The sequence below is a fragment of the Candidozyma haemuli genome (genome assembly GCF_002926055.2).
Source record: "Candidozyma haemuli strain B11899 chromosome Unknown E_2014730914, whole genome shotgun sequence".
Taxonomy (NCBI): Eukaryota; Fungi; Ascomycota; class Pichiomycetes; order Serinales; family Metschnikowiaceae; genus Candidozyma; species Candidozyma haemuli.
In genome coordinates this window covers 776,228-801,644 of record NW_020289903.1, presented here as the reverse complement: position 1 = coordinate 801,644, position 25,417 = coordinate 776,228, and the positions used below count along the sequence as shown (strand labels likewise).

At 44.5% G+C, this 25,417-nt stretch overlaps 8 protein-coding genes and 2 non-coding genes across 10 annotated transcripts; 5 read left to right on the top strand and 5 right to left on the bottom strand. All coding sequences in view use genetic code 12, as the record gives it.

The window, feature by feature from the left end:
- Positions 1 to 25: 25 nt before the first annotated feature.
- On the bottom strand, positions 26 to 2,584 carry ARC19 (Arc19p; the record flags this gene model as incomplete). Its single annotated transcript, XM_025487163.1, has 2 exons — positions 26 to 554; positions 747 to 2,584. 2 exons carry the CDS (start codon positions 2,582 to 2,584, stop codon positions 26 to 28), a joined length of 2,367 nt encoding a protein of 788 aa, XP_025340611.1.
- An 853-nt stretch (positions 2,585 to 3,437) lies between these two features.
- On the top strand, positions 3,438 to 3,519 carry CXQ85_003522. The gene has a single exon. It is a non-coding gene; the product is annotated as a tRNA-Ser (tRNA).
- An 83-nt stretch (positions 3,520 to 3,602) lies between these two features.
- Positions 3,603 to 5,086, top strand: CXQ85_003521 (uncharacterized protein; the record flags this gene model as incomplete). The annotated part of the gene is made up of 2 exons (XM_025487162.1): positions 3,603 to 4,126; positions 4,735 to 5,086. The coding sequence occupies 2 exons, from the start codon at positions 3,603 to 3,605 to the stop codon at positions 5,084 to 5,086; spliced, it is 876 nt and encodes a 291-aa protein (XP_025340610.1).
- A 983-nt stretch (positions 5,087 to 6,069) lies between these two features.
- Positions 6,070 to 10,611, top strand: PEP1 (type I sorting receptor; the record flags this gene model as incomplete). The annotated part of the gene is made up of 1 exon (XM_025487161.1): positions 6,070 to 10,611. The coding sequence occupies one exon, from the start codon at positions 6,070 to 6,072 to the stop codon at positions 10,609 to 10,611; it is 4,542 nt and encodes a 1,513-aa protein (XP_025340609.1).
- A 117-nt stretch (positions 10,612 to 10,728) lies between these two features.
- On the bottom strand, positions 10,729 to 10,800 carry CXQ85_003519. The gene has a single exon. It is a non-coding gene; the product is annotated as a tRNA-Trp (tRNA).
- Positions 10,801 to 11,158: 358 nt separating this feature from the next.
- RAX2 (Rax2p) lies at positions 11,159 to 15,150 on the bottom strand (the record flags this gene model as incomplete). Its single annotated transcript, XM_025487160.1, has 2 exons — positions 11,159 to 11,625; positions 11,670 to 15,150. 2 exons carry the CDS (start codon positions 15,148 to 15,150, stop codon positions 11,159 to 11,161), a joined length of 3,948 nt encoding a protein of 1,315 aa, XP_025340608.1.
- A 2,262-nt stretch (positions 15,151 to 17,412) lies between these two features.
- Positions 17,413 to 19,389, top strand: GSG1 (Gsg1p; the record flags this gene model as incomplete). Its single annotated transcript, XM_025487159.1, has 1 exon — positions 17,413 to 19,389. The coding sequence occupies one exon, from the start codon at positions 17,413 to 17,415 to the stop codon at positions 19,387 to 19,389; it is 1,977 nt and encodes a 658-aa protein (XP_025340607.1).
- A 94-nt stretch (positions 19,390 to 19,483) lies between these two features.
- Positions 19,484 to 20,635, bottom strand: CXQ85_003516 (uncharacterized protein; the record flags this gene model as incomplete). Its single annotated transcript, XM_025487158.1, has 1 exon — positions 19,484 to 20,635. One exon carries the CDS (start codon positions 20,633 to 20,635, stop codon positions 19,484 to 19,486), a length of 1,152 nt encoding a protein of 383 aa, XP_025340606.1.
- A 96-nt stretch (positions 20,636 to 20,731) lies between these two features.
- CXQ85_003515 (uncharacterized protein) lies at positions 20,732 to 21,160 on the top strand (the record flags this gene model as incomplete). Its single annotated transcript, XM_025487157.1, has 1 exon — positions 20,732 to 21,160. The coding sequence occupies one exon, from the start codon at positions 20,732 to 20,734 to the stop codon at positions 21,158 to 21,160; it is 429 nt and encodes a 142-aa protein (XP_025340605.1).
- Positions 21,161 to 21,375: 215 nt separating this feature from the next.
- On the bottom strand, positions 21,376 to 24,162 carry CDC54 (MCM DNA helicase complex subunit; the record flags this gene model as incomplete). Its single annotated transcript, XM_025487156.1, has 1 exon — positions 21,376 to 24,162. One exon carries the CDS (start codon positions 24,160 to 24,162, stop codon positions 21,376 to 21,378), a length of 2,787 nt encoding a protein of 928 aa, XP_025340604.1.
- Positions 24,163 to 25,417: the final 1,255 nt, after the last annotated feature.

The window sequence follows — 25,417 nt, the reverse complement described above, 5'->3', positions numbered from 1 at the left end:
GTTATCAAAACCATTGTTTTCTTTTCTAATCAAATGGAGTCAAGTAGCTTTCGGCAATGACTCTGGCACGAGCGTTCAAGAACAACTTCATTTCACTGATTTCCTTGTCAACCTCTTCCATGAACTCAATGATAAAGTCAACCAACTTGTCCTTCAACATCTGTTCTGTGTGGAAATTCGTGATCAAGAACGAAATATCGTAGCCCTTAATTGGCACTCGCCTTAAAATAAAGAAGTTCTCCGCTCTCTGGGTCAAGAAACGGGTGAACTGGTGCACCAAGATCTGCTCAATCTCGTCTGCCTGCTTGATTTTAATGGACACTCTCACAGAGTTGATGGATGGCTCAATCAAGATTCTCTCATTCTCGTTTCTGCAAATAGTCACTGGGTTAAGAATAAGCTCTGGGTTGTGGCTGTTGTCGACCTCGATTTCTGGACGGTTATGTCTCTCAACGAGCTGCGACGAAAAATCCTCCAAACAGATGGCCGCCGTTAAAGACGTTCTCACCGCGGTTAAGTATGGTTTCAACGATTGAGACTGGGGGTTAGTAAAACTGGAAATATAGGCGTGGTGTTGAAATTGACATACCATTTCTGATGAAGTGCTTGAGAACAGCGATACAACGGAGAAGTTGTTCTTGATAGTGAGTGGTTATGTGCACTACCTTTTGGCAGAAACCACCTGGGCACACAATAGGGAAGACCAAAAGAAGCGTCAATGAAGTGAAAATTAATAATTAATAAACATTGGCTTCTTTTCAACTTCTTTGCGTGGTTTCTTTAATTCTGTTGGTTCCTTTTCTGGTGCAGATCTCTTCTTCTCCTGCTGTTGGTTGAGCAATGCGACAAGCTTAGTGGTACTGTCGTGGATTAGCCTGGTGAGTTTCTCCAATTTTTTGTCAGGTTGGTCGTGATAGATTTGGATAGCGGTGGTTTCTGCTTTCTTGAAAGATGGGGCGTTTTGGAGCTTGGATGACCAGGCATCTAGGTTGTCGTGGTGCTTCTTCAATGAGTAGGTATGGGACTTCTTTAAGATGATAGTTTTGTTTTCCACTTCTTTTTCCTCTTCTTGCACTTCTATTATATCGAGCTCTGGTAGATGCTGATGTAGCCAGGATGCGAGCTCACGAGCTTTTTGCGGAATAGAGTTCTCGAACTCTGAAACAGCCTTTTGAGCCTGGAGCATTCGGGTATGCACGAGCTGGCTATAGATGACCAGGACTTCACTGTCTTCAGAAATATCTTCCAAATCAAACGCATTTAGACGGTCATCCTGAATCTCTTGAAGCTTTTCAACGAAGCTTTCCCTGGAAGCGAACGTCACATCGTTATCGGCTTTAGAATCACGCAATACAGCCTCAATCAAGTCCTTCTTCACCTTCAACTCTTGACTCTTCTCGTCAACAATATCCCAGAATAGCTCTAACGGCGTAGATCCGTTGCGCCCACAAAGTTCTATGAAAACATCTTCATCCTCAAACTGCGGAAGAAGATCTTGAAAGAGTGAACTAGCATTGATCTTGACTTTCTTTTGTAGAAGCAACTTGAACGCCTCGCGTGCTTTTCTATCGGATCTGTAGTTTTCCTTCTCCATCTTTCTAACTTGAGACCCGATGTTCTCCTTGATCTTGGGGTACACTTTGGCCATGTACAATTCTAGAATATCAAGTTTCTTCAAAATGGAAAAATGCTTGTTTGCCTTGAACCTGGCGTCTGTTTGAAGCATCTCGTAGAGTTTATCCCACGATATCGTCTTTGTATCAAGCCCCAGCACGAGCTGATGCAAGTAAGTCTCCAACTCAGCCAAGGCTTCTGCTTTCTTCTCCTCGTGCTTCAGATCCTCCTCCTTAGCAATGCCATTGATCACCTCCGTAAAAATAGCCTTGAGCTGGCCATCTCCAAGAACAGAATGCTTGAAAATAGGATTATCTTCCTTGATCAACATATCCTTAACCGAGACCCATCGCGTATGTCTATTAAGCTTGCCCTGTTTACGATACTCGTCCAAGACCAGCGTAAAGTTTGCTTTGGCGCTTTCAACCACCTGGGTCTTATTCTGAGCCTCCAGCTTAAGTTTATTCACCAAGTACTCGTCATACAACTGTTTCCTCTTCAGCGGATCAGAAACAGCCCAGTAAGAAGGGTTCTTCACAAACGTCTGGATCACCTTCTCAAACGACCACGTAGAATCAACCCCCTCCAGCTCCATCATCTTAAAGAACAACTCCTGTGCCTCTTCTTCAGAAACACCCTTATACTTCTCCAAGTCTCCAGTTTCCACCTTCTGCGCAGCCAATTCCTTATCTAGCTCAGTCAACGTCTCCTCCTCGGGCTCAGCGACCTCTTCAGCCACCTCCTTTTCCTCAGACACCTTCTCCTCCTCGCCAAACCCTTCAGGCTTATCCCAGGTGGTTTCTCCAGTTGCCTCGTTATGATAATACTCTCTTCCATCGTCTGTCTTGTACGCCTTCCACGTTGCCAGCGGCGCCAGTTCGGCTGGTTTCTCCCACGACGTCTCGTGCGTCAACACATTATAGTAGTACGTTCGACCCTGGTCGTCGTGGGCTTCTTGCCATGTACTCATCTGGGGAAACACAGAGGATGTTAGTAGAGATGGGTATATGCGCGCAGAGCTGGTGAAGATAAGGCAGCAGAAGTGGATAGTGAATGGGGGATGGAAGGAGGGGGGAGGTAAATGAGGAGGTTTTTTGGAATTCTGTGATCTTCTTTACTGCTAGTTTGGCTTTATTTTTTGTTTTTATGTGGTTTTGGGGGAATTGGCGGTGGGTTGTTGGTGCTATGGTAGTTAACTGAATGGCTGCGAAATATGGGTATTTACATGGACAGACTGGGATGAGCAATGGAGGGATAAGAAGGGATGGAAAAGGAATATAGGAGGATTTAGGGTTTTATTTGGAGTCTTTTCTTGTATTAATTAGCAGGTTGGAGTGAATGTGGTGGGTTTACTGGGGTTTGGTGGAGGGAATAGTTGAGTACCAGAGGATCTAAAGGCTACCACTATAAGACAGTTATATGAAAATAAATGAGGAGTTAGTGTTACCAGGTAATTCAATTGGAGTACTTTGGCTGAGGAGTGGGTCATTGGTGGTTTTGACGCTTCCAGAAGGGGAGAAATAGGAGTTTTTCGTACATAAATCCACCAAAATGCCCAAAATCAAATTTTTAAGGTCTTCGGATAAAACCTTCGGCATTTTCAAAACTATTTCAAACTTTATTTTGATTGATTGTCAGTTCAATCACTTATAAACTTGTCTTTTCCACTTTTTGAGCGATTCCGGGGCGATACATTAATTTAAAGTTGCACACCTTAAACCTCAAACCTTTCTTCACACTTTCCATATTTCAAAATATCATAAAACACACATTTTCCCAAAACAACCATTTATACTTACTTTACAGCTACCATCAACATCTACGGCAACTTGTCCGAGCGGTTAAGGAGAAAGACTTGAAATCTTTTGGGCTCTGCCCTCGCAGGTTCGAATCCTGCAGTTGTCGTTATTTTTTCGCATCCTCTCCCCAGCTTCCTTTTTTTTTGCAACCATTTCACAAACCACTATATTCCCATTCCACCGCCCAGAATGTCCACTAAAATCAGGTACTCCGTAGCCGAACTCAAATTGCTTCGCCACGAGTACCGCGTCCATATGGACGAAGACGCTTTCCCAGGCTATACCGCCAGAAGACCATACCACAGGCAGAACCATAGATCCTACTATACTTCCAGTCCATATAGTCAGAGTCCTATAGTATTGGATCCTACTTTGTTTCCCCCGGGTTCCAGAATAATAAGGTTGAAGCCCGGCCAGCGTTTACCCAAGGGGTGTGTTCCTCTTCCGTATGCCATAGACGAAGGTAACTCCAGAAGAGGCAGAAGACTGGATAGTTCTATCAAGTATAAGTATAATAAGGTAGAACCGGCTATGCCCGTGCCTGGAGACTCCAATTACGAATTCAAGTATGCTCCGCTATTTGAAAAGTACATGACAAAAAGAGATCTGGGCGAGGAGAGAAACAGATCTAATGGGTCTATGGAGGGTATTGGGTCATCCATGGAAGTGTCAGAGAGTTCCAGTGAAAGCGTGCAAATCAAGTTGCCCCCTCAGTAGGATGGTTATTTTTGGAAATTGTATGTTTAAAGAAGGGTTTTAATGAAATTCGGGTAGAATTGGAACAAGTGTAGGGAAGTTGGTGGACACTGGCTGGTTGTCTATGTTAAGGAAGTGTACATCTAAGGGTCATGTCAAAACCACGAAATCACCGCAAACAGAAAATATAAATAGTTCATTTGGTCAATTCACGAGTCCTCTTTCTAAGATAAATCTCCAATCACCTTTCTCTACCACCACCGTACGTAAACAGCCCCTCTTGCCTTCTCACCCATTTTGCAACCATATACTGCGACATACCAATACCACATCCTCATCTCCCCTACCCCTTCCTTCCTTCTTTCTTTCTTTACTTTTTATTTTCCTATCCTTATTAACCTTAACTGTAAATCGCAAGACCTTCCCAGCAGGGTCACTCTTATCTTATCGAATGTTCTCTCCAGGTTGGCCCACTGCCTACTACTACTTCCTGAGTCTCCTGCACTGACTCCAAAAGATACCACCATCCATGGATACTGAACTTCCCCCACAGTGGGAGTACCTCCATCTCTCTGTGTACGTATATCCATTGAAAACTGCTTCCTTGACGGTATACTAACTATAGTGCTTGTGATCCTTCGCTCCAACAGACAAGACCTCAGCTCTACGACCAGCTTAACATTGACCTACTCACATGGAGAACACTCATCAGCAACGCTCTTGCCGAGCTTTATGGGATAGTTGGTGAAGCTAGGCACTTTGATATATTGGCCAAGCAGCAGAAACCGCCGGCGCTTGATGCTGTGATTAGGATAGCGCCTGAAGATAAAGATGTGTTTGTTACCAGTCTAGCCAGTTATAACTTTGACCTTAGTGGGCATCTAGGCAGGGAATATGATGTCACGGCGTCTATTAAGGTGAAGAACTCTAGCCCGTACCTTGGACAGCTAGTGACGTCCGATTTGGCTGATTTGTAAGGGGCTGGAGATGTGGAGGTGGAAGTGGAAGTGGAGTTGAGATTTGGGATCTGGGATCTGAGAATTGGGCGATGTTAGGGGGACAGTTTGGCTGGCTTAAGATGACTATGTGGCTAACTATATGCTTCATTGGCCATTTTGTTTAATTGCCGGCCATAAGACAATGCTAGAGACGACCAATGGGTATTGGAGTTTCTGCTCCATGTTCCGTTGCAGCCAGCGATAAGAACTTTTTTCCTTGTCAGAAAAAAGTGCTTGAAGCCTTGTCATATTGCTGTTTCTTCTCGTTCTTCTCGACTTAGTGCCTGTGAACCCATGTCATAGTCTTCCCACTGGTCACTTCCCTGGCTTCATTCCAACCCCTAATCAATACCACCAAACCACTTACCTTCCTCGACACCAAAAGAATCAAATTACAGAAAAAACAATTCAAACTCTTAAAGATGCCCGAGACATCGATACTGAACCTCACACAGTTACTACCGCCCAGTGTCAAAGACAGTGCATTCGCTACAATGGCCAGGGCTAATATCTAACCGAAAATACTGTATTCCTCGTCAACACTACCAAAAATCAGTCTTGCCCTTACTCAATGGCTTTGTGTGTGGCTCTTCTCCGTTACTACTCTTATCTGGTGGACTAGTCTATGGAGGCCCTCTCAATACACCAAACCCACCAAATTGTCCCCATACAAAAAAGAAAAAAAAAGAATGAACATATAAGACAGGAACCTCAACCCCTCAAACCCCCCTATATCTCTTCTTCATCTCTACCTCAATCAATAATGGCCCTCCCATGGGTTCCCCTATCTCATGGACCCTCCCCCAGACTGGTCGGCTGCGAAATCCACCAACTGTCCTGTACGCTTCTACTCCCACTCACTGCTGATTATCACCATTTATCGAACCAACCATTTCCATCCACTACCGTTCGTTTCTCCAAACTTCGTTATGCGTTTTTCGTTGTTGCTCTGGCTAGCAACAATGTTGCATTTTGCGGCCGCCTTCGAGCCCAAAGTGTACAAAACTGAATTCGAAGGCGCCACGAGAGACGTACATTTCTTCGAGGACTCCTCCCACATAGCCACGGCGTCTGGCAAGGGGCTTCGAGTCTCCTTTGACGATGGCGCTTCATGGGAGGAGGTTAAGGCGACGAAAGGAAAAGACATTGGGTTTTTTGCTGGCGATCCGTACATGAAGGAGAGGGCACTTGCCTTCAGTATGGCGGTTGGTTACTATACTACAGATCGAGGAAAGACATGGAAGGAATTCGACTGGGGAAAGAAGGACGGCAATTCGTTCATGCGTTATGATAAGCTTCTGTATAATGTTGCAGACAAGAACATGCTTCTTTTCATGACTACTCTGTGTCCTGATGGCATGTTCCCTGGAGATTGCAAGAACCAGTACTATTATACTACTGATGGGCTCAAGCTGGTCAAGAAGCTTCCTGTGGATTCCGAGCTGTGTATTTTTGCCAAATCCAACAAGGATTTCGATTTCTCGGGCGATTCAAAGACTATTATCTGTGTTAAGCATAAGCTTAATTCATTTGGTCATGTCATGGAGTCAAGCATTGTCTCCAGTAACGATTTTTTTAAGTCTGAAACAGATATTCTGAATCCAGGCCTTAAAAATGGGAGAGTTCTCGATTTGACGATCGACGCATCTTTCATGGTAGCCACTGTCCTGAGTGACCGTTTCAACCAAGACTCCCAGGTTTCTTTCTTCGTTTCCAAGAATGGTAAAACTTTTGAAAAATCAAACTTCAAGGCCGAAATGAACCGTGGCGCAATCAAGTTCTTACCGTCTTCTAAGCTGGGTCTTTTCGTCGAGGTTGCGGAGATCAGGTCTCACCTCCGTCGTGCACCGGTTGCTAAAGTATTCAAGTCTGACTCTCAGGGCATTAACTTCGATGTTGTTGCAGAAGATGTCATGTTTCGTGGCTTTGAGAAGGTTGACAACTTTGATGGCGTATGGGTCGCTTCAAAGATGAAGATGTCTGATGCTGATACAGGAAGACATATCCCATTCACATCTATGATAACATTGAATGACGGTAAGGATTGGCAGCCTTTACTGATGCTTGATGACGACAGCTGCAAAGTTGAACAGGGCTGTTCATTGCATCTCTATCTGGTACGAACTTTTGACACTGATCATCAGGCCAAGACGGGCCCTACCGCAAACATTTTGCTTGGTATCGGCAATGTGGGCTCGGAATCTGGACACTTCGACGATCTGAAGACCTTTGTCTCAAGGGACGGTGGGCTCACGTGGACTAAAGCCTTAGATGAACCTGCCATGTTCTCCTTCGGTGACCAGGGAAATGTCATCTTAGCTGTACCACCTCGTTTCAAACAGAGGGATAAACAGGACGTCAACTATTATTATTCCCTTGACCAAGGACTTACATGGGACCAAGGAAGCCTTGGTGTCAAGTTCTCCCCAATGTTGCTATCGACTACTACAGATGGTACGACTAGTAAGTTCTTTTTGGGAGGTCAGATCGATTTGAATCAACAGATTTATACGATGCTTGATTTTTCCAAGGCTTATGGAGCTACGAAGTGTAAAGACAAAGACCTCGAAAAGGTCTATGCTCGTGTCGTCGACGGCAAGCCATTATGTCATTATGGTCACAAAGAAAGTGTAATGAGAAGAAAGCCAGATGCTAAATGTTTTGTTAGCAAGATTTGGGAAGACTTGATAGTGAAGGAAGAGCCATGTGAGTGTACCGAGGCCGATTTCGAATGCTCGAAGTACTTCAAGCTTTCTCCTAAAGGTGCTTGTGTACCAAATGAGGAAAAAATCAAAGAGGCTTGCTCCTCAAAGAAGTCTAAGAAGGTTAAGCTCGCTGACAAGCAACTCTCGGCTGGAAATCTTTGTAAGCAAAGCAACAAGGAAACATTTGTCGCTGAGGAGGAGTTCAATTGCGAAGACTACGCCGACGTTGACAAGCCGCTGGGGAAGAAGTTGGTTAGTGTTCTGCATGAGTTCGAAGGCCGCCTTGAACAGTATTCTTATGTCAAGGCAGGAGACAGAGAAAATCTCCTTGTGAGAACTTCGAACAAGGTTATGTTTGCCTCCAATGACGGAGGCTCGAGCTTCACAAAAGTACCTGTCTACGAAAAGATAGACTGGTTTGCAGTGGGTGCTACTCCAGGATCTGTTGTTTTGATCACAGATAATGAGATCTTCTACTACTCTAAGGATGGAGGTAATTCCTTTTCGAAGCTCAAGGCTCCTAGTAAGCTCGTGCCAACGCGTCTTTTGAGGCCTTCTTTCCATCCTACGAATGATGATAAGTTTATCTGGTACGGCTCAGATGGATGCGATCCAATGTCGAGTCCTTTCTGTGAGGTCACTGCTTATCATACAAGAGATGGAGGCCAGTCTTTCGACAAACTTAGAAGTGGTGTGCAATTCTGCGACTACATTTCCATGAACAACGAAGGCGAAACAAACTTGATCTATTGCCTTACTTCTGGTGAAAAACCCCAGTTGTTATCCTCCACGAACTACTTCCGGGAATCGAGTCCAAAGGTTTTGTTTGATAATGTTGCTTCTTATGCTCTCAAGTCGAATTACGTAATTGTCGCTACGGTTCTTGAGGGTGAAAAGGAGATGCGTGCTAAAGTGACCGTCGATGGTTCTACATTTGCAGATGCTTCATTCCCAAAAGATTTCAAAGTCGAAGCTCAAACTGCCTATAACATTCTTGACTCTGCTGACCACTCCATTTTTATGCATGTCACTACAGATGGACGCCAAAATAAGGAAGTTGGATCACTTCTCAAGTCCAACTCAAACGGTACTTACTATGTCCTTTCCCTCAAAGATGTCAATAGAGGCAAGTTTGGATTTGTGGATTATGATAGGATCCAAGCATTGGAAGGTATTATTCTCGCCAACACCGTTTCGAATCCAGGAAAAGATGAGAAGAAGAAACTAAAGACTGTTATATCCTTCAACGATGGCAGTGAATGGGCTTACTTATCGCCACCAACTGTTGATAGCGAAGGTAAGAAATTCAAGTGCTCGGGCCTGTCCTTAGACAAGTGCTCATTGCATTTACAGAGTTTTACTGAGAGACCTGACTTCACAGATACATATGGCTCTTCTTCAGCCGTTGGTGTCCTTTTCGGAGTAGGCAATGTTGGAGAATACTTGGGTGAGAATGATCTTGCAACCTACATGTCTCGCGATGCTGGTCTTACCTGGAAGGAAGTGGTAAAAGGACAACATATGTGGGAGTTCGGTGATCAAGGTACTGTTCTTGTCCTTGTCGACCAGCTCAAGGAAACGAATTCGTTGACGTACTCCACTAACGGTGGTGAAGACTGGCAGGAGTATAAGTTTGCTGATAAAAACATCGTTGTTCTTGATTTAGCCACAGTGCAAAGTGATACTTCGCTCAAGTTCGTTATTTTCGTTGCAGAAAAACTGGATCTTCAAACCACTCACGCTTACTCCATCGATTTCACTAATTACTTCAGCAGACAATGTGAGCTCGATTTGGAAAACCCCAAGGGAGGCGATTTTGAATACTGGAGCCCTAAGCGTCCTTTCTCAAAGGACAATTGTTTGTTTGGTCGTGAAGTGAAATACTTGCGTCGTAAAAATGATCGGGTTGACTGTTTCATTGGAGCCGCTCCTCTCAAGGATGGATTTGAGGCTTCCAGAGTTTGCACATGTACCAGGGCCGACTACGAATGTGACTACAACTACTACAGGGATAGCGATGGTACATGTAAACTTGTGGATGGATTATCTCCTGCTGATAGAATGAAGGAAATGTGTGAAAAAGAGGGAACGTTCCAGTACTTTGAACCTACTGGATACAGAAAGATACCGCTTTCCAAATGTGAAGGTGGTAAAGGCTTTGATTCTCTCAAGACGCGTCCTTGCCCTGGCCATGAGAGTGAATACAACGATCACTACGGCGTTGGACTTGGTGGTGGAAGAATCTTTGGAGTGATCTTTGCACCTATTGTGATATTTATTGTCGTCTTCCTTCTTGCATCATGGTTTGTCTACGAAAGAGGTATTCGCCGTAATGGTGGCTTTGAAAGACTCGGTCAGATCAGACTAGATGACGACGACGACTTCCAGCCAATCGAAGAGAATGCCGTTGATGTTGCCGTGAACAAGGTTGTCAAGGGTGGTATCGTTGTTGTGGCTGGTACCGTTGCAGCGTTCAAAACTATTCGAAAGATCGACCGGGCGTTACTTGAAAGAATCTCCCTGGCTCTCTTCGGTCGCCGTTCAGGCCATCGTAACTACGTTCGTGTCCCAGATGATGAGGACGAGTTGTTTGGCAACTTCGATGATAACTATGAAGACGAACTAGAAAACGCCCATGACATCGCATTTGAAATAGAAGATAGTCCGGGAGAGTTCTCAGAGTACGCTGACGAGCCACCAGTTGGAGACGACCAAGCTGCTGAATCAGACGAAAGGCTCTTTGACATTGACGATCAGTCGGAGGATGACAATGACTCGTCGCGTAGAGGAGAGGAGTAGCTGCACATTAGTTACTCAAAATAAATGATAGATTTCGATGAAGAAAAATGTAAAAGAACGATTTATCAATGGATAGAAGTGCTTTCAGGTAGTTATGTTGGCAAAAAAGTAAAAAGATGACACGGACAGGAATCGAACCTGCAACCCTTTGATTTGGAATCAAAAGCTCTGCCATTGAGCCACCGCATCTCTCTGTATAGTGTATTGCTAAAGAGTAAATATAATACCTGTTTTAAACCAGCATATAAAAAAGCATAATTTTGTGACTTGAATGAGTTTTAATATTATTAAATAATACTCATGAGAAATTTGAGCAAAATTCGACGATTTTTGAGCGATTTATGACCAAAAAACAAAAGGATATGCCATGAATGAGGTTGTTAGGAAACACAACTGGAAATCACACATCCAAGGTGTTTATAAACAATTAAGCTAAGAGCAGGTGTGAAGAAAGGTTGGAGAGGCATCAGCTCAATATGTGCCAGAAACATAGAGATTGAAAAAGTGAAAGAAAATAAATTATTATGCATAATATTCCGTCTATCTATCAAGTATTTCTCTGCAAGTCAATCTCGTGGAATAACTCTTCAGGATTGACAACATTCATCATCTCATCTTCGTGAATTCTCTGGCTCATTCTCTCTTCCTTATCCGATTTTTTAAAAAGATACATCATTGGAATAAGGTAAAGGAGGCCGATCAAAGCAGTTGATCCAATGGCACATGCTAGCGAGACACCAACAACTTGGCCCTTAGACAAATTGCTTGAATCTGTCTTGAGGTCCTTCGAGGACCGGAAAGAATAAGTGTCCTTCACCAACAACAGCTGGATCAGACCAAGCTCGTTGGCCTTCACCAGGGTGTAAACATAAGGCGTCCAGTTTTGGCCATCAAAGAAGGCAGCATTGACAGGACCATACTCTGTAAGGTTGAATTGGCCCGAAACAAGAAGAATCTTGTCATTATCAAAATAGTTTGAGACCTGCTCTTGTTCTTCGACGTTAACAGGAGCAACTTCATGTCGGTAAAACGGGTGCGGTCATTGATATCAATGCCACCACTAATATCTGACCACAGAGAACCATTGTAAGCCTTCAAGAAACCGTTACCGTACGCTGTCATTCTGCTCTCTAACTTTTGACTGGTCTGCTCGTTTATGATGAACTTCCTGACGTAATCATTGGGTTCGTCTATGTTTCCAAGCTGCGAAGGTGCCGCAGTGAACAGGCCAGAAGAGAAATCGAAAACTGCAAAATTAAGACTTGAGTCGTTTACAGTAAGATTTCCACTCAACAAAACGGTATCGGAGTCAAAGAACTTTGCATCAGTAACAGTACCACCGATTCCTCCGCTTGAAGGGTTCTCCCAACGTGTGTTTGCAACATCATAAATACATGCAGCTTCACAGCCCAAAGAGCCTGCATTGTCAAAACGTCCACCAACAAGCAATTTTTCATCGTCATCGTAAAATACCATAGCATTCACCAGGATTTCACCCAGTTCACTTGAAAGATCAGCAGGCTGGACAGAGGAAAACGACTCGTTTGACAAATGAAGTAACACAAGCCCAGTAACATTCGTGTTTTGGGCCTCCACACTTCCGTTGGTGCCAAGGAACAAATAATCAGAGCTGGAATCCACATAGAGGTAGTCGACCAGGGTGTCTTCTCCCCAATTTATATCGCTCACAGTCGAAGTGCGGTTGTTGTTGATGAATGCAACATTCCTCCGGGTGTCATTCACGTCGAATTTTCCGCCGAAAACACTAAAAGAAGAATTGGCATGAAATGAAGTCAAAATTTCGCCACTAGTGATGTTGAGCCCATAGCTATTAATTTGGGAATTGTTGCGAACAAATGCTTCGTTGGCACCATAGTAATCCATCAAGTTGAAAAATGTGCCTCCTATGACCTGCTGTTCTTTCTTTGGTATATTAGCAGCCGTAGTGACATTAAGATCATTTCTGTCAACAAAACTAGAGCTTTGCTGTTCCCAGACCTGATAATTGTCTTCATCTGCTGAAAAGACGTAGTAGTTCTTACCGTCAATTGTCACATTTATGAACAGATCATAATCAGCTTCCACATAGTCATTTCCAAAAGAAAACCATTCGCTTCCAGAGCGAAGGGCAAAGTTATTGAACGAGGAAGTAGAACTGTTTGAGTCTTGGAGGTTCTTGAAACCATTGTCATCGTTCGATTCTGCTGAGAATGCACCTAAAGCGATAATGCCGTCTTCAACGTCGTGTAATCTTTGGATAGAGCTGTTAAAATTCGCTCCTAAAATCTCTTCATCTCTCTTGACGAATCTTTTCTCTCTTAACGTAGCTTCAGACAGGTTCAGTGTCAGATTGTAGTCGTCAAGTTCAAAGGCTAGCAAATTTCCATTGGAAAGCGTGATATTTCTAGAGCTGAAATCACCCAACAAAAGCATATCCGAAGAGTCAGAGGACTCTTGGAGAAGAATTTGCTCAACCGTAGAATTCTTTAAAAGCTTGCCACTGACTTCATTAATCGATGAATTGCCGACAAAACGGTTAGTGGGCTTGATAATGGTTCCATTATCCGTTTTCTCGTACACCAAGTTTTCAGAAAACAGCGAGAAATTTGCAAGCGAATATTCAAATAAGCCATTGAGATAGACATGCTCTAGATCACGTTTCCTTCGTTCCTCTAGGGAGGTATGGTTTGACAGATTCTTTTGGCTGTACGTATCGAGTGATACAATGTTTGCGACAGCACGATCAACAACCATCCACGGGTCAGTGACAGATGGATCAATAGGACGAACAAAGTCAATGTTGATACTGTTGCGGCCATTGTCATTCGAAGATCCATTCATATGGCCAAAGAAAAGGTAATCAAACTTATCCCCAGCGTTGTTCTGGTAGATTAATTTATGCTCTAAAACGTTCAGCTCGATATCTAAGACAGACACATTGACAATTGATCTTTTGTCACAGGAGTTATCAGCTTGACACCCTGGTGTATACAAAAGGAGGGAGTAATCACCATCATAGGATATGTTCGGATAAAGCGTAATGCCAGCATTGTCGTCTCCGACAGAAACAAGATAGTCAGTATCGATGGCGCCGTCGACTAGAGATTGTACCGATTGCCAGTTACCGCCTTGTGATTCGGCGGAATTCCTCGAAACCAGCGACTCCGAGCCGCAATTAGATTCGTTCAAAGTGTCGTTACCAAATACACTGATGGCATTCGTGTAGAGCTCGAACCCAGCAAGCTCACCATGGTTACCATACCAATCAGTAACTGTAACACCGATTCTGTCAATGGCGATGTTATTCACGAGGGCAAACTCCATGTAGTTGCTACCGTATCCAAGATTTTTAGATCTGGTGGAGCTATCATAGTACATGGAAAACGAGCCATCTTCATTGACGAAAATGTCATCGTCATCGTCCATCATATCCTCGCCATTGTCCTTGTTATCATCGACGAGTTCCTTGAGATCATTGGCTTTAGGTAGTGGGCAAGATGCATCACAGAATGCCAAATCATTAGTCTCTGGGTTCACATACGTGAGGTTCATGATACCATTGTTTGGATAGGTATAGATACGGAATGTTTTTATGCCATTATCATTGTCATCAGGCAAATATAGTCTTACCTTTGTGGGGCTGATTCCTGACATTGCAGACGGTAGTTTGACAGACCATTGGCCACCACTATTAGGTTCTAATGTCCACACGCTGCCTGAGTCAGGACAGATGATGCCTTCAGGGTCACTGTTGGAATTAATTGAGGTGAAGTCACCATGCTTTATGGAAATCTGCTGCTCGGCCGATATTAGGGACACGTTGGTCGAGTTTGAATGGTTATAATGGGATGAATTGGAAGACATGTTAAGACTCAAGAGCTCAGAAAGGCCCAAGGTATTGAAGGAACCACCGAAAACAATGGAACCGTCCTTGTCGGAGTCAGCCTTCAATTTGGTTATGGCATTCACAACCGAATCATTACCGAAACCTTGGAACGGTAGCAGCAGAAGCTTCTTTGATGTTATGTTGTACACCACAGCGCCTCTGGAGTTGTTGAATTCCAAGTCACCACCCATATATATAAGGTCCTTGTCGACCAAAGTGACCTTCACGGAGCCACTATCTAAGGAGTCTCTTTTTTGGTTATTTGAATCGGAAAAAATGCTGGATACCTCGTTGGACGTGAGGTTGTATATGATTGGAGGGGTGTATTGTTCGTTATTAAAGGAAGTGAAGGAGCCTCCAAGTAGGACACTGTCGTCGCCCACGGGCAGAATTTCCGTGACTCTTCCGCCATCCACGGATCCAATTTTGATGTTTGCATTATCGCTAACGTTTCGAAGGTATATGGACGACAGGGAGTCAGAAGGAAGTAGGCCAGCGGAAGCGTTCTGGTATGAATAAAAGGATAAGGCCTCGAAACGGCCCAAGAAGCCAATGGAACCGCCCAGGTCAGAAAACTGGATATTCGGAAGCGAGACTTGTTCGAAAGCAGCCGAAGCTAGGGAAGTGAATAACGGTAGAAGGAGAAGTCTCATGATGCAAAAAGGAAAAGGGAACTGGAATGGGAATGGAAGTTATGAACAGCAGGGGGAAATTAACGAAAGACGAGCTGATGCGAGGGCGTAGCGAGGGATGTTTATGGACAGTGGATGGAAAAGATGGGAGTGTCGAGGGAAAGCAAAAAGCTGGCAATCCCGGGATAGGTAGGAAAGGGACCTTTTGGAAAAGAAGAAAGAAAAAAATAAGTCTGTTGATGATGGAGCACACTAAAGAAAAAAAAAAAAAAAAAAAAAAAGGCTATTATGTCGCGGTTAAGAGGGAGGACAGGAAAAAATAATACAGTCTAAGGCCAAAAAAAAAAAGTGAACTAATGTAAGTTACGCAAAAAAAGGTGGTTGTCGTTGGCTGCGAAAAAAAAAAAAAAAAAAAGAGACGGCAACGACAACCAAAACGGCAAACGACATTAAAGCTTGTTTGAACAACCCAGAATGTAAAATGTGGGGGGGCCCTTTTCCCTTCCTTTTCTATTTAAGTGGGTCATTTTCATCGTCCCTCCCTCCTCCTCGTCTTCCCTCTTCCTTCCTCGTCTGTGAATCGGGAGCGTCTGTTTTGGGGCAAAACGTAAACATGCCGCAAGTCGAGGCAGAAATACACGAGCCATTTTTTTTAGTGTAGAGCGCAGAATTGTGCAGGGCTGGAATGGACAGACGTGGTGAGACGTGGTAGGACGTTTCAGAGCAACGAGGCTGAAAAGAGAGAAGTTTGGGTGGGAAATGGATGCGTGGGTGGAAGTGAACGGGAAGAGCTGGTTTTTACACGAGTTTGAACGTTCTGGTGTGCCATTGGCGGGACTTGTTTGGGGGATGTTTTGTGGGAAGTTTTGCAGCTGGAGTGTTTTGGTTGGTGGTGCGCGGTAGCAAAGGGCATTGTTAGAGGCCACAGACGGTGATTGTTCATTGGGTACTGGGAGAGGTAGTGGAGGAAGGGAGAGGTTGGAGGGTGGGTTTGTTATGGATTGGGGAAAGAGAATTTGGCTTTGGAGATTTGCTTGGGTGGTCTTTTTTGGTTGGTTTCGGTTGTGACTGGGGTGGAGAGGGTTGAGGGTGGGTTGATGGTAGAGCTGTGGTGGATTGGCTGCAAAACGCCGCAAGACGAGGTACTACCAAGTAGAAGGAAGCCATGGCCAAAGGCCATGGGTTTCTTGGTTACATTCTTTGTTTCTCTTCTGTTGCTTTCTCTTTCTTTTTCTTCCATTTGCTTTCAATAAATCTGAAACCCATGCCAAACACTGCCCATGCCAGGATGTCGCTGACTCTGACATTGGTACTGGTTGCACCCGTCTACATGTATATCATCAGAGATCGACGAACGCAACGGGTTAGGTAGCCGGAATCGTCTATGTATATAATAACACTGCTGTTTTGAAGATCGTGTGCTTGGCTGATCCTCGTATTTTGTCTGTCGTGGGTGTTTACAGTGTCTGGTATGGTTTCACAGGCAAGTACAGTGAATGGCACTGAGACTGATGGTATGTCTCCAGAGACCAGTATTAAGCTATATGTACGGTGAAAGAAGGGTATGGGAATGTGGATGGGGTTCTTTGCCGTCATTCTCGTGGGAAGTTTATTTTTGACTTTTTTGGTTTTCTTGGTTTCTTGGAGATTGGTTATCTAGCTAAGGTTTCTGATTTTTCACTGTTTGAGCATAACCACTGCAGTATGGTAAACCGTAAACTTACGCTTAAAAATCCAAAATTTCCACAATACTTCTATTTTCTATATAAACGGAATTAAACGACAGTAAGTTTGATCCTAGAGCCTTCATTTTGGTAGAATTTGCCGTTTTAGTGTCCATATCCACTAGGGTCTCTTTTGCCATATTTCGCAGCCATTTCTTCCTAGGTACCACCAGACTCCCACCAGACCACCACCACACGCTTCTCCCAATACCTCCATTACATCCCACTCTATATGTTTAGTATTGAAGTATCCATAAAGCCAAATACATTCTCCCTGAACTACATGCCTCCTAGACACTCCAACCACCTCTTGCTACCCATGTTCATAGCGCACTGGCTTCTTCCACCACCAAACACCACCCAACCAACCTCCACAATTCCACATCCCAAAATCCACTTCAGAGGCCTCCCAAACCACTCCTTCCCCTTACTTCTTCATCCCTATCCAATTCCCATAGCTGCTTGTCCCACCTTCCTGACTCCACTACCGCCTCTGGTGTACGGGCTCTGAAGCGCATATCTAACCTTACCTGCTTCACACTGTAGCTACTCCCCATTAATGCCTTTCCCTTCAGGAACAGACCCGACGACTGTCCGGCAGCTCTTACTCCAGCATAACTTCCTGCCCCTAGTATCTGTACAATCTACGCATAACGCAGATGTGCTTTTCCAGCGACAGTGTCTAAACGATCTGGTCTCGGTACTCCAGGTTCTCAAGCCTTATGGCAACAATGCCAAATACTCGGTGCCTAACCAGAGGTTCAAAATCACCAATTCTGCATTGATCACAAGAACGTATAGTCTGTTTCCAGTCAGGTTCGAGCCGTCCCTTCCGGAGCTCTTGCTGGTACACAATGCTGATACAAGCTCCTCCTCGGAACAGCTCAAGAGTCTCTTCAGCATATCCAGTTTGGAACTTTTGCTTAAAAGCTCTAACCAGGCTTCCTCAATTTCAGCAAGATCCCACGATAAGCTCTACTTGGAGTTCTTCCGCATGGTTATTTCCTCTAATCAGGTTGTCCTGTTTGATACGTTGAACCATCCAGTGTCTCAGATCTTTGTCATTGATTACCATACAGATACGCTAGAAACATTAAGAAAGCTTATTGTTGACTTCCGAAACTACAATTTTCCGAAATACTTCCAGATCTCAGACTTGCTTATTCATATATTCGTTGTGTACGACTCGCAGATGGTGCTGGAACAAGACGTCAGCACTTACCAAACCAACATCCAGGCTAATCTTTCTGTATCTTCCACTGCCGTTCCCCTCCTGATGGTGGCTTCCAACGATACAGCATACGTGAAGCTTTCCAAGTTGGAGAGTGCAACAATTGAAGAAGAGGTCCAGAGTGTGCAGTTGCAACATTCGAAAGAGTTATCAGACAATGACCTCTATCTCAAACTACCAAAAGCATTGGACACTGTTCTCAAGAGCCGATGCCACGACTTCATTAGCCGCTTCTTAATTCCTCATATGGAAGCGAAGCTCCGAATCTGGGGAGATCAGATATTGGCCCCCAAGAAGTCCATTGCTGGCCGTTTCTTCTCGGTGTCCCGTAAGTTATTCAACAACAATAGCTCCAGTGATCTCAGCCAAACCCAGCAGAGTCAATTCAATCATAAAGAGAACTTCTATCATCGGTCAAGCAATGAGCAGGCTATTAGAAAGCTCGCAGACTGGTCTTTAATTCTCAAGGACTTCAAATACGCCTATTCCACCTACGACCTCATCAAGAAAGACTACATTAACGACAAAGCCTGGGTTTACGTTGCTTCAACACAAGGGATGTGCATCGTGTCGCTCTTGTTAACACAGACACAGCCACTTGCCTCAGACACTCCGCCACAAGCGCCAGATAAAAATACCTTACGAAAGATACGCCACGACATCATAGAACCATACATTGACAATCTTTCCTATTCATTCAAATCCCGCTTAAATGTCAAGACATATGCGATCCGGGCATACTTGGTGGTCGCCGAGTTACTTCTAAGCATGGGAATGATGTTTAACATCCCCTGGTGGTTTGGCGACTTGATAGAAAGTTACTACCTCAAATGTATGGGCGAGATCGACTCCCACCTAGCGTCCAATATGAACAATCCCCAAGTGATTAGAGCCTTGCTTTATGAAAGGCTTGGGTATGCGTCCAGCCAGAACCATTTAGTTCCTGGAGAATTCAAATGGCTTTTGGGAGAAAAGCATGAGATCATACCAGAAAGAGAAGTAAAGCAGGACACCCAAGAGATTGCTGATGAAAAAGAGAACGAAGCAAGTGAACAAGAGATGTATGTGAACGAACATAAATTGCATTCCGATAAGCCTAATGCTCTTCTTGGGCTAACTAGATTCAGAAAGAGTGCTGCGTGGTACCTATTGTCCATGAGGGAATGGTTAGACCTTAAAGACAAGGAGTACGTGAAGTTGCTCATGAACAACGTATCTGAATGTTTTGAGGTGCCTAAATTGACAGATAATTGGTACGACAGACCCGAGAGCCTACTTGGTATTCTCAAACTTAAGCTGAAATAAGGCTATTCTTTATTTACATTGAGCTTGTACTGGAAATTACAAGCTCCTTATAGAAGCTAATGCAAAAATCATAATCAGAGAGCCTTTGTATCAACTACTCCAATTGCCGGATGGCAAGTTTTCGTCTCTTCTCCATAGACATTTTAATGCTGTCATTCGTCTCGTCTTTCTGGGCCAACCCAAAAAAGCTCTTAAATTTGTCGCCAGCGTGTGGCATCATTCCAACGTTCTCAGCTCCTTTGAGACGAGACAAGCTGAATAACTTGGAATTGATTCCTCCGACATGAGGGTCTCCCATGTCGTCCTCATCATGGCCTATGAAGTCTTTAGCATTGAGAATACCATGGTGTACGGCTGACTCAAAGAGAGTGTTGCTGATGAGCTTAACAAACGAGCCAAGGTAGCTGGGGAAGAATGTGTAGAGCGCAAACAGGTTAGACCTGTCACCCTTCGGTAGGTTTTCGTCAAACTTGAGTTTGGTGGGTGAGGCCAATGGGGAGGACTCCACATGCGTGTTTTTGATGGAAAATGGAATCAAGTAGGACTGTCTTTCGTTGGCGCCCTCCTTGAAGAAACGCAAGTAAATCCATGAAGCGGCAAACGCCACTAATGCTTCACAATGCATGATGTGCCAGTCTGGGAAAGGAACACTGACAATGAACAAAAACACATACCAACAAAAAGGAATATACGTCACCTTGATGCGGAACAAGTTTTTGTAGAGAATGACATAGTGGTTGGCAATCCGTTGTTTCACTGCAACCAAGCATGCCATGATGATGGCAGTGGTAGACGAGACCACAGGCGGCACCGAAGTCAGATGCCAAAGGGCGTTCTTAGCAGCGTACCAGAAGTAAAGCCCCATATTCGTAGTCAAAACAGCCACTAGAATGAACTTCAAGAACGCTCTGGCGCCCCACTTGGCCTCCAAGTACCACCCTAGGTAGAAGACAGAGGCTGTAGCGAGGGTAAGGCTAAAGAAGCTTTCTTCAATAAACGACGCCGTAAGGAGCACCCACGGTCTTAGAGCCACTGGAGACCTCGTAGGCACGAATGTGAGGAACGGCACATAGAGATCATGAGGATGTGGGACCTCAGACTCACTGGCTGAACTGTTGGCGGTGTCCTCCGATTTGTGGGCTGCCACTATAAGCAGAAAATACGTGTAGTACTTGAGCACAGCGTTAAGTAGTGAAAGCAGCACGACCGCCACGGTGACTATAGAAGCCACTTTGGGCGGGTTCATGGCAATTAGTGGGTTATGGGTAGGTTACTCAAAGTAGGTGAAGTATGTGTACTTTAAAGCTCACAACCGCGAAACACCATCTACAACTTTCAAACCATGTTCAGAACAATACGTGCGGGCGCCAGAACGTTCAGGCTGTATTCTACAGTTGAGCCTCGTCCAAAGCCTACGTGGAGGCAACTTCTTCGGCCACTGGTTTTCAAGCTGCTTTTTCTTACGTTCGTTTTTGGTTCAGCAGTGGTGGATGCCACCAGGGCCCGTAAGGAACTAGAGGGTTTGAAGGCTGCTTATGAGGCTAAGTTTAGGATTATAAAGGATGTTACGGCGAAGATAAAGAACAGAGAGCCCGTGGACGTTGCGCTGGAGCTTCGTATTGCCAATGCTATTACCAGAAACAAGTATAACTCGGTGACTGATGTGGAGATGGATGAGCAGTTTGAGGATTTCCTTAAGATGGCAGACGACAGTCTTGGTGGAGCGGGAGGAGAAGGTTTAGAAGCTGGCAAGGCTCCTAAGTTTCTTTAATAGTTTAGGTGGATACTTGAGACACGACATAGCATGTACATACTGATATTTAACGATACCGACCAGTGGGTAAGTAAGGGGATGTAAAAGTGGAGTTAAGAGATGAACAGTATACGTGTTTTATCTTCATAAGGCCTTAGGGCTCTACAGACCAAACCATTAATATATCATTTATTACCCAATTACTAAAACAATTATGAAAGAACAACCCTAGCTTAGACGACTGCCAACTTCCTGATACTTCTTCTGTGAGTGTCACCAGCCTCGACGACCTTACCCTCCAGCTGCAACCTGCGAATACACTCGTTAAGGTCGCTATTCTCTATTCTGATACTCAGCTTCTCGTTAAGCTTGGCCACAAGCTCATTGAACCGAAGCTGCTGGTTAGGACTATCGTCAAGCAAAGAAAGCAACTCATGAGACAAGTCCTCTTGCATTCTTCTTTGAGCTGACGTCGTACCAGTTTGAACCATATCCATATCAATTCTTCCGGTAATAGGATCAGTGGCATAGTCTTTGATGGCAGACTTGATCAAACGAACAGCTTCCTTCACGTCAATGAGGTCCACAGTAGGACTCAATCTCATCTTGGCATGGGCTTCAGCCAAACGAACCATCGACTCAAGTTGTCTGGTGGTGGCTGTAATTCTCTTCTCAGAGGATCTGGCATCGTCTCCAAGCTTTCTCATATCGACATAAGCCCTCACCAACTCAGATTTACTTTCGTTGGTGATCTGTGGGTTGATGTTCTCCTTAGCATATTGGATGTAGACACTAAGGGTTTCAACTGGAAGAATAGCATTAGCAGAAACGCTTTCTGGAACATCCTCCAAGTACATGTCAGTAATATGACGAGCCAACTGTCTGTCGATAGATTCATCAACCTTGTCCAAAATCAAGTACACAAGATCAAAACGAGACAACAATGGTGGTGGCAAGTCAATGTTACTGGTAACTGGCAAGTTAGGGTCGTAACGAGAGTTGATAGGGTTAGCGGAAGCCAAGATGGAAGTTCTGGCATTCAATGTAGTGATAATACCTGCTTTGGCAATAGAAATAGTCTGCTGTTCCATAACTTCGTGCAACACAGATCTAGTAGCATCACTCATTTTATCAAACTCATCAATACAACAGACACCACCATCGGAAAGCACAAGAGCACCGGACTCCAACACAAGCTGCTTGGTATCGATATCTCTGGTGATGTAGGCGGTCAAACCAACAGCGGAAGAACCCTTACCAGAAGTATAGATACCTCTTGGAGAGATCTTGTGAACATACTGCAAAAGCTGGGACTTGGAGGTAGAAGGATCACCGCAAAGCAAGATATTGATATCACCTCTGTATCTACCACCCTTCTGGAACTGCTTGTTGGCACCACCAAAGAGCTGAAGCAAAATACCCTTCTTGACATCGTCCATCTCATAAATAGATGGAGCCAAAGAACGAGCTAACACTTCGTACAAGTCATCTCTTTGAGAGATCTCCTTCACACGAGCAATGTCTTCAGCGCTCAATTGTCTAACTTGTTCCACCTCGTTGGTATCAGTAGCTCTCTGCAGCATGGTAGATGGATCAGCGCCCAATTTCTTCTTGTCAATCTTTTTAATATGGACCACATCCAAATAAGTCTTGTACAAGTTCTTCAAAGCTCTCTGGCGGGCATTGACACGAACAGCCAAGGATCTGAAGATACCACAGACTTCAATACGGTCACCAGCACGACAACTATCAACTAGCTCGTCGTAGACACACAAATTGATAGAGTGAGGAGTTTGTCCATCAGGCACCAAATCAGGAGTTTCTTGCAACTTAATCACCTGCTTATCGGCAAAAGAAGAACGGTTGTGGATAAGAGACATGGAGTTCTTCTGACCACAGACCTGTCTTGGACACTGAGTTGGTTCAGAGATAACACCGCGGTCAATCTCCACGGCCATGGTATGGTCACAGGCGTTACACTTGAAGAAAGCCACCTTCATGTCGGGAATAATGGCACTGGCCCGCAACACCAATCCCTTGACGCTGACCAACTTGTCAATGTCGTTGGGGTTCAACTCACGCATACCACGACGCACAGAGTTGATGTTGTAAGGACGAATAGTATAGATGTTGGTCTCGATATCGTCAATAGAGGCGGGTGGATTGGTGGTCAGGTCCAGGAAAAGCGACACAAGACAGTCTTTCACGGTCTGATCCATAATAGGAATCACTTCTTGTGGGTAGTTGATAAGCTGGTAGTAGAGCTTACGCGTAGGAGGGTAAGCCAACAAGTTAGCAGCGTCCAAGTTCAAGTTTGTAGTACCCAAGTCTCTCATATTGTTGAGCTGGCCCACATAGTAGAGCTCCAGGTCCTCTGGCTCCACAGGCTGCTCGTCCATAGCCTTTCTGTGCTTCATCTTGAACAGCATAAGAAAGTCTCTGAACGAGTTGGTACAATCCTGAATCGACACATTGGTACCCCAAATCACTCTAACAGGCTCAGCAGTATCTTCAGAGCCCAACAGAGACGAGCCCAAAGCACTAGACAGACTGGGCTGGTGGCCTCTCTCACTGGAAAGCTGACCACCATCGAACATTCTTCTTCTTGGCGATGCCGACGCGTCTCCGTACAAGTCGGATCTCACTGGTCTTCTTCTGATTCTGTCCACGTCTGAAGTCACATTATCAGAACGTTGTCTCGAGCTTGGACCTTCCAGGCCAAGAGTACCCTGAGATGATGGATACCTAAGAGGAGACGAAACGCTTTGAGACAGACGAGCATGGTCAGACGAAAGGTTATTCGAGCCGAGGTGGATATCAGAAGCAAGATTGATATCAGAAGGAGGGTTGATATCCGAGCCAATGTTGATATCTGAAGGAGGATTGTTGTCTGAAGAAGGCTGGAAGAAAAGAGGCGACGAAGCTCCTCTTTGAGTTTGGGATTGGGAGTTCAGGTTCGAGTGGGAACCCGAATCCTGAGGAGTGTCATCGTTAGAAGGCCTCACTGGCGACGACGACATGGTGGAGGTTGAAAAAGAAGGTGGATGTGTGAAAGTGAAAGAAGTAGGAGATGGAAAACGGTGTACATTTTTCTGTCGCGACGCGCGTAATTAACCCGAATTGGGTTAATGCGGTACAGGAGGCGTCTGGAGGGAAGAAAAGACAGTTAGTGGAAAGTGATAGGGAGGTAAAAGAAAAAAAGAACGAGTGGGTAAATGAAGGCGGTTTACCTTGAAGATATAGATTTCCCGCTTTTGGTTCTTCTCTGGTCGATTGGTTGGGTGGGCTGTGGAAGTATGGCCGGGTGCGTGTCTCACTTAAGCGAGACGTTCCCTTTTTCGCAGCCATTGGTGGATGTCTCTGGAGGGTACTGGTAGAGGAAGACTGGTTAAGGACTAGTGGTGGATGAAGTTTGAATGTAACTTTTTTGTACCGGTTGATGACTTTTGCTAGGCTGGGTTTATGTTGGAGAGTTGACGTGGAGGTGTTGTTAGTTGCTTTCTGGATTCTACGGGCCATACAGAGAGCTACTGGTAGAAGTAATGTCACTTCGACTTCTAGACTTCTTTTCTTCATTTTGTAGATTTTTTAAGCTTCCTTGAATTTATCCCTTTCGTTCTTTTCAAATAATTGCCAAATTTAGGGTAAATAGTATCGGGTCTTAACTGTCCATGGAGTGTAAGAGCGAAGATTCAGTGAAGCACCCAAGCAAAGCCGAAGTCGAAGCTAAACTTTTCCCAAGTGTAACTAGACCATATCTAGTGAGCCACTGAAAATGTTACAATGACTTTGGAAGCCTAATACACGCTTCTCAGATTGTATACTCGGTTGGTACTAAGCATTAGGCCGAGTAGCATCACTACAGCAACATATATAGATGGTGAATGGAACTCTCCAACTTTCCTCGAGTCAAATAACAACAAATGAAAATAAGACCATTAGAAGACGCTCTAGTTGTGCTTTCTTGGCTGGGGGTTCCATGTATGGCCAGGAACCTACTTACACTACATCGACTCACTGAGACATACCGAGATAACCTTATAACACATCCACCTTCCAAGACATCCCACCAATTGTAAACCCAAATAAAACCCGCCATAAACCAATCCCTTTATTTCAATTTCCCTATCAATTCCGCTGATTAAAGCCTCCATTTTCATTCGTCCTCACCCATTCAGTCCATTCCTCTCGGCTACCTTCCACCTCGAGACAGACACCTAATAAATACAGATTCAACACGAAAAACACTAAACAGACCACCACCAAACACGAACC